The following is a 7,619-nucleotide window of genomic DNA, read 5'->3' as shown; positions in this document are numbered from 1 at the left end:
AATCATATAGTCTATGTTAGTAGCTATTATAACAGGGTACCTCGTAAAAGCTTATTGGAAGTGAAGATCGTTTTTCATGTAAACGGCCATAGCAAGAATCTAGTTGATCGATTTTCAAGAGAAACAAGAAAAGGCAAAACGTGAAAGCGATATCGAGATATTTTCTTGTTCTTATTCAACTTCTAAAAAGCATTACATTAAGTCAATTATTGTAACATTACATGACAATTGAGGTGATATATTATTAATTGATGTGACATATTAAACATGTTGATTAAGAAGGGGTTCACCTGGTGACCCTTTCCATTTTCTCAAAGTGACCTTTTAAACCCTAAAAATATAATTTCGTATCCTTATAATATAAATAAATAAATAAATAAGTGAAAAGAACATTTGAAAATACACCTATTTGATAAATAAGTCTTAGCTAAATCTAACAATAGTAAATATTTTGAGTTTTGGTAAATATATTTGATAAATATTTTTTTTAACACTTATTTGATAAAAAAAAATTCAAGAATTTCAACTATATACTACAAAAACCTAACTATGTATATTATATATTGTTGTTATCCTATCAAATAAATAGTTTTGTTTAATTTAAATAAATTTAATTTAATATAAATGTATCTCTGCTCGATCCGATCCGAATAACGACATGTGAAAAGAACATATAAACAGCAGGCAGCAGCTTTTCCAATCCACCCTGCCCCACTCTCACCTCACCTCACCCACCTCACCCTACGACTAACGTATCTACTAACATGGAAGTACAAATTCAGATTCATTTATTCCGCCATTAATGTACGCAGAAAATCGACACACACCAGAGGAACGAGAAGGAAACTGTAAGACTTGGTCTCCTTCAAGAACACAGCTATTCTTCTTCTTCCACAATTCTTGGTATGTAATGTATCTCTACATTTCAATCTCTCATCGTGTTGTAGTGTTTACATTTATTAGCTTTACCCTTTTCTGCAACCCACTCAATCAAATGATCACATGTGTTGAGAGGTCAATTGCAATTTTTAAAGTAGTATGGATCTCCACTTTTTGCTACCTTTTTAAGCTACCCCATTCACTCGATCATTAACCAAAAAGTTTTCACTCGACCCAGTTTCTCTTGCATGTTTGCATTTTGATATTTGTCTTTGGATTTGAAACTAAAGTAAATATGGTTTAGATCATATACGATCATGCTCTTGAATGCGATTGTCGATTGATGATTGAGCCTTTGTCAATTTTTCTTCCCCCTCTGAAGTGGTATTTACTTCAATCAGCTTTACCTTTTCTGAATCTTCACTCAATCAAATCACGTCATGTGCGAGTTTCAGTGTCCCTTTTGCTCTCTTTATAATCTTCCATTTTCTTTTTCTTTCCTAGACTTATTGCACTCAGTTCTTTAGATTTTTTACCTTTTTAAAGGTACCCATTTGCCCAATCGTTATACAAAACTTGCATGTTTGAATTTCAGTTTTTTGTCATCGTCTTCATATAGGTAACAACCGATATTTGAAATCAATTCAAGTGTAATGATCTCATGAAGATCTAATGTGAATTGCAATATTGCATCCCCCCTTTAGAGTTAGATTTTGAATTTCTTCTATATCTCACAATTGATAACAATTTTTTTCAGAGAGGAAGAATTCATTTGCAAATGTTCAACTTCACCAAGTCAAGAACTCGGTCTAACAGACCCAGTTCTTTAGGAGGTAACTTTACAATCACAATCTCAGTCACTAGTTATCTCATTAGATTTAATGTTTTATAATCCATTTATTATATCTTTAATCTTTGCATTATTGGGTATGAATGTTCTTCCTTGACTTTTTCTCCCTAATTGCAAACAGTTGACTTGATAATATCAAGTTGATATTAATAAAAGTTTAAGTGCATAAAGTCCAGACAGGCAGGCCAGCCGGCCTGATGAATATTCTTTTGTCTTGATTACTTTATAAGTTTATACCATGAAACTTTAAAAGGTTGAAGTTATTTCCTTTTTGCTGTTTTTGTAGGCATGGATTTTGTGGATCCAGTGAAGAAAAGTGGTCTTGTAAGAAAGATTATATTTGCTACAAGTCTTGTAGCTTTATGCATCACAATAATCAAGTTTTCCCCATCTCTCAGCAGCCCTAGCCCAGTAAGTAAAAAAAAAAAAAATAACTTTTTGTTCAGTTATCTTTTTGTTTTTGATCCACACATTTGTTGCTTCTACTTCCAATTGGTAGTATCCTACTTTCATTTCTTCCTATCATAGCACTGTACTTTGAAAAATCTGCATAATCATAGCAAATTATAACTTTATAATTTGGTAGATTTTTCAAAGTACAATGTCTGGATAAAAAATTGAAAGTACAATGTTGCAATAGAAAGAAATGAAAGCAAGATGCTATAAATATAATAAACAAAAAAATGAAAGTACATTGCTATTACATAAGTCCACCATAGTCTGATTATCTAACTTTTTTTTTATTTATGTTTCTTGTGTTGAAGTTCTCTAGTCATGAAGCAGGGATTACTCACGTGTTAGTAACAGGAGGTGCTGGTTATATTGGTTCACATGCTGCACTACGCCTTCTAAAAGATTCTCATCGTGTCACTATAGTGGTAATTTCTGGCTAATTCTTTATTTAACTATAAACATCTTTAATGTGGACATGACTTAATCTGGTAAGCTATGTATGAGTGTTTCCTTTTGACTTACTACAGAAAGAATGACTTAATAGAGAAAGTCAGGGTCCCCATTAAGTCCTAACTTTTTACAAAACTTTCCTTTATTTAATTTTTAAAAATCTGCCCTTATGGGTGTTTCTGTTTTTAGGACAATCTTTCGCGTGGAAACCTAGGAGCAATCAAAGTTCTACAAAACCTGTTTCCGGAACCTGGAAGACTTCAATTCATTTATGCTGACTTGGGGGATCCAAAAGCTGTATCCTTTCAAACATAGGATAAAAAAGCTCGATAAAATACAAAGTAACATTTTTTTTTTACAAACAACCATACATGAATACTATAATATCTTGTTTCCTTGATAAAACATTTTAGGTAAACAAAATCTTCTCAGAAAATGCATTTGATGCAGTTATGCACTTTGCAGCCGTTGCATATGTTGGAGAGAGTACCCTTGATCCCTTAAAGTAAGTATATTAGGAAAAAGAGGCTTTCCCTATTAAGTTCTAACTTTTTACAAATTTGCCCTTGTTTATTTTTTTTAAAATCTGCATTTTTGTCAGGTATTATCACAACATTACATCAAATACCCTTTTGGTATTGGAGGCTATGGCAGCACATAATGTGAATACTTTGATATACTCTAGTACATGTGCAACATATGGGGAACCTGATAAGATGCCCATTACAGAAGAAACCCCTCAGGTACCAAATGACCATTTTACCCTTACAAAATTGAGGCGTATGTTAACATCTTGTTTTTCTGTTGCATGTTTCAGCACCCGATTAACCCTTATGGAACAGCCAAGAAAATGGCGGAAGATATTATCCTTGATTTCCATAAAAACTCAGACATGGCAGTCATGATTCTAAGGTTAGTTTCTCAAATAATTTTATAAAATATCATTTATCCATATAGAATCCCTAAAATCCTTTTAAAAATTTGTCAAATAACTGTTGTTCGATAATTTCTAGATACTTCAATGTGATTGGATCTGATCCAGAGGGGAGGTTAGGAGAAGCGCCAAGACCAGAGTTACGTGAACATGGAAGAATATCGGCTGCGTGCTTTGATGCAGCACGTGGAATTACCGATGGCCTCAAGGTTCGAGGAACCGATTACAAAACAACAGATGGGACATGTATACGTGACTACATTGATGTGACCGATTTAGTTGATGCTCATGTAAAAGCACTCGCGAAAGCACAACCAGGGGAAGTTGGAATCTACAATGTTGGAACGGGTCATGGTAGATCGGTGAAGGAGTTTGTTGAAGCTTGTAAAAGGGCAACTGGTGTATCGGTCAAAGTTGACTATTTGCCACGTCGCCCTGGTGACTATGCGGAAGTGTTTAGTGACCCTTCAAAGATACTTCGGGAACTTAATTGGACTGCAAAGTATACGGATCTTGAAAAAAGTTTACAGGTCGCGTGGAGATGGCAAAAGTTGCATCACAATGGATATGGGAATCATTAAAAGGTGTTACTAAAGTTTTAATTTCTTTATTTCTTATAGAAAAATATGAGTTAACACACGTTTGGCTTGTTGATTTTCATATTGGGGAATATTTTGTTGAATAGGGTTGAAGTTGTAGGAGAGCAACCCATAAGTCATATGGATTTGAGAGTGGTTAGGTGAGAGATGTCCATATTCAATAACACATGTTGCTTGTAATTTCATTGTTATTTTGCTATATAAGAAAATTCAGCTTTATGGTTTTATTAGTAGTAAGGGTTAATGTTACTCTAGCCCTTTAAACTTTAACTTGATCCTTCAATTAAAATCCAATACAGTTTCCGAAAAAAGGTATATATCAAAACATAGTCAAAATTTAAACAAAACACACAAACTATAATTAAACAAAAGAGAATTTTACAAAATCCAAACAATTCAAGTTGCAAACCATAAAACATACAAAGTAGTAGTGATCCTGAAAGTATGATTCAGTTACAAACCATTATTTATCACACACAAAAAACACTCTTTTGTCAACATTATAAACCATGTTTAGATTAGGAGTGATCTTGCACCATGTTGTTCACATGATAATTCCCATCCTTGTCCTTGTGAACATTCGCCTTAAACTTCTCTTCCTTATCGCTCCTTTTCACCTTCAACACCAGATCATATTTCGCAGTTCCATCCACAGTCTGCCACATTGTGTTAATTTTAAACATGTTAGATCTATTTTCAATGACAAGGGCATTTACGTCTTTTGCACAAACAAGATTGAGTCGAGTTCCCATCCCACCTTTTGAGGTGGAACATAGACATAATCAGTCTGGAATCCCAGTTCAGTCAAGTCAAGTCAAATACAGTACAACCTATTCTGTCATGTCATGATCAGAATCTGATGACATAAAAAGAAAAGGTTAAATAAATTACCTCTGCTTTTACATGAACGACTTCTTGAAGTTCGTATGGAAATAACGAGTTAGACCTTTGTTGCAGTGTCTTGAGGGCATGATTTGCAGCATCCTGGAAATCTCCATGAATAGTCATCGACTCATCATCTGCTTTCAAGATTTTGGTTAATAAATCGATAACGATTAGAAAAATCTTGAAAATTGGATGCTATAAGAAACAAATCAATTGAAGTATGTTGCTATTTCTTGCACACACACAAATATGTTACCTTTTTGGACATCAAGATTAGGTGAAGTGGTGGTGGCATCACCAATATGTGTGAATTCTTGAAGTTCCTTAAAGTTCAACCATGGCTTCACCCAGATTTTGGCAAGATATAATTTCTTCTCACCCACATCAACAACCTCCAAAGTAAGATGATGCAAAGTCCCAGAAACCACTTGCTCTTGCACCTTTACCACCCTTGCCAACTCCAACATTTTATTCTGAAAAAAGAAAGGGTTAAATGCAAGAAATAGCAATGTACTTTTACTGTTTTTTTATTATAGCATCCTACTTTCGTTTCTATAGCAATGTCATTTAAATACAAAACAATGTCCATTGCTATAATAGGCTAAGATCAAGATATCTCTTTGCATTCCTTTTGAATCCATAACAAATACAAATTAATCAAAAAGTACTCATTGATTTTGCTTAGATTTTGAGAAATTTCACCTCACCTTCCTCAAAGCCCTAGTTTTGCAATTGTATTATGTTCTGATTCTGAATATCTTACAATCTTCCTCAAAATATAAACCAACTCAAATCCTAATCAAAATTTATTTGCATGATCATGTCATGTAACCTTCCTCAAATCCCTAGTTATTCCTAAATCATCATTTTTGCCTAAATAATTCAATTGTTTACAGCCTTTTTCCTATTTTGCTAAAACTATCTTACAACCTTCTTGCCTCTGTTAAATCTGGTTGAAGGCAGGGGCTTTTCTATAAAATTGGTCTCGGTTTCATGTTTGATTTCAATTTCAAGATGTCGACTATTCAGCAGTAGCCTAGGGTCTTTGCAATGGATGTTTATCGATCCAACTCCAATTTTGCCCTAAAAACGAACACAAACTCAAAAAATGATAAGCAAATATTCCAATGATCGTACAGCCTTCCTCAAAACCCTAGTTTATTAGTCGTAAGAAGTGATTTAATAAAATAGAACACAGAGCCATGGTGTAAAACTAAGATTAACTATTAACAGATAGAGATCAAACAAAACACAAACCTCTTTTTTGTTATGCTCATCGACGGCAAAACGAGCGAGACCATCGACCTCGGCGCTGTTGGAAGCAGGTGAATCCTTTATACCCCCAAGAGTTGCCATTGGATTCGACTCGAGAAAAACTTCTTCGCTGCTACAAAAACTGGGTTGTTTGCTTGCTGATGATGGATTCAACAACGATGATGCTATCAGTAATAGCAGAATATAGTTATAGCGTTGGATTTGCATTTGTTCTTTTTATCTTTTTTGATTTTGTTGGCTCCCTCATGATTCGGGGCAGTGATGGTGACATGTATCTAGGGAGGGTTTGTCGACGACACGTGGTGGCCATGTAAAGCATAGGTGTAAATCTCAAGGGAAACACGTATTCGTAACGATCCACACGAATAAATTAACGGAACCATTATCCTTTTACATAGGTCCGACTTAATTTAACCGGTCGATAAATATCGGTAGTTCTTCGATGGGAATCCACATCGGATAAAAAGCAAATCAATCTTGTTCATGTTATTCAAAAATTACAATCCAGTTATTATCCAATTTTCCGATTAATATATATAAATTTACTAATACATATATTTATATGTCAAAATGTAAATAGTTCAATTGATTCTCAGTTTATGGTAACTTTTGTTAGTCGTAATTGAATGCTATTGGATAATCGATAGTAGATATTCAACAGATAAAATCTATCAAATCTGATATCTAATTAATCACATCAAATCGAATTGATTTATCATAGTCAATTGGATTGGATATATTATAAACCAATCTGTTATGTTGAAAATATTCGACAACTAGATCATAAGTTATATCCAAAAACATTGGATGTATATCGAAGCGATGACACCTCTAATACATATTAGAAAAATATGGATATTCATGAAAATGAACTCATGGTTATTGAGTGTTTAAGCCAATAACCTATATTTTCGGAAGCTATCGAAATGACCACCATAATTTGAAATGGGATCACATATATAATTTGTAAAATTTAATTTGCATCAAACAATTTTGAAACTTCTCTCTCGTTCTACATCTGAAATAATTAAAATTACTGATTTTTCGATCAAATGACATATTTATATCTCTTTGTATTTGAATCTACTTTGATTTTGGTAAGTTTCTTTGATTTTTTGTGTTAGATCATGTAGTTATTTAGCATTTTGGAAGTCCAAAAATGCTACGCTTTTAGTGTTTATTTTCAAGAAAACGTTACATATGTTTCTTTGTGTGTTATATTTCATAGGGTTAACCTAAAAGTTATTTTGAAGCATAATGTATGTGTCCTGAAAAATCAGATTCTCTACGTGTT

The 7,619-nt window shown here is 33.4% G+C and overlaps 2 protein-coding genes across 5 annotated transcripts; one reads left to right on the top strand and one right to left on the bottom strand.

Annotated features, from left to right (window-relative positions):
- The first annotated feature begins 692 nt into the window (after positions 1-692).
- LOC145123297 (putative UDP-arabinose 4-epimerase 2) lies at positions 693-4,392 on the top strand. Of its 4 annotated transcripts, XM_079058515.1 has the most exons (10): positions 693-903; positions 1,637-1,712; positions 2,016-2,140; positions 2,494-2,607; positions 2,822-2,929; positions 3,046-3,137; positions 3,234-3,375; positions 3,450-3,544; positions 3,646-4,150; positions 4,252-4,392. In XM_079058515.1, the coding sequence occupies exons 2-9, from the start codon at positions 1,658-1,660 to the stop codon at positions 4,145-4,147; spliced, it is 1,233 nt and encodes a 410-aa protein (XP_078914641.1). In that variant the 5' UTR covers positions 693-903; positions 1,637-1,657; the 3' UTR covers positions 4,148-4,150; positions 4,252-4,392. The 4 variants fall into 4 exon arrangements, with proteins under 4 accessions (XP_078914641.1, XP_078914638.1, XP_078914640.1 ...); XM_079058512.1 differs by having other exon boundaries at positions 3,646-4,392; XM_079058514.1 differs by lacking the exon at positions 693-903 and adding an exon at positions 1,127-1,263 and having other exon boundaries at positions 3,646-4,392.
- A 109-nt stretch (positions 4,393-4,501) lies between these two features.
- On the bottom strand, positions 4,502-6,589 carry LOC145123299 (cysteine proteinase inhibitor 6-like). Its single transcript, XM_079058516.1, has 4 exons — positions 6,308-6,589; positions 5,307-5,523; positions 5,057-5,184; positions 4,502-4,821 (listed from the first exon to the last, which is right to left on the bottom strand). Exons 1-4 carry the CDS (start codon positions 6,530-6,532, stop codon positions 4,684-4,686), a joined length of 708 nt encoding a protein of 235 aa, XP_078914642.1. The 5' UTR covers positions 6,533-6,589; the 3' UTR covers positions 4,502-4,683.
- Positions 6,590-7,619: the final 1,030 nt, after the last annotated feature.

Source organism: Lactuca virosa, chromosome 7, assembly GCF_052849685.1.
Source record: "Lactuca virosa cultivar CGN04683 chromosome 7, Lactuca_virosa_CGN04683_v6, whole genome shotgun sequence".
NCBI lineage: Eukaryota > Viridiplantae > Streptophyta > Magnoliopsida > Asterales > Asteraceae > Lactuca > Lactuca virosa.
Note: the sequence above shows the minus strand (reverse complement) of the source record. Positions and strands in the feature narration are given on the sequence as shown.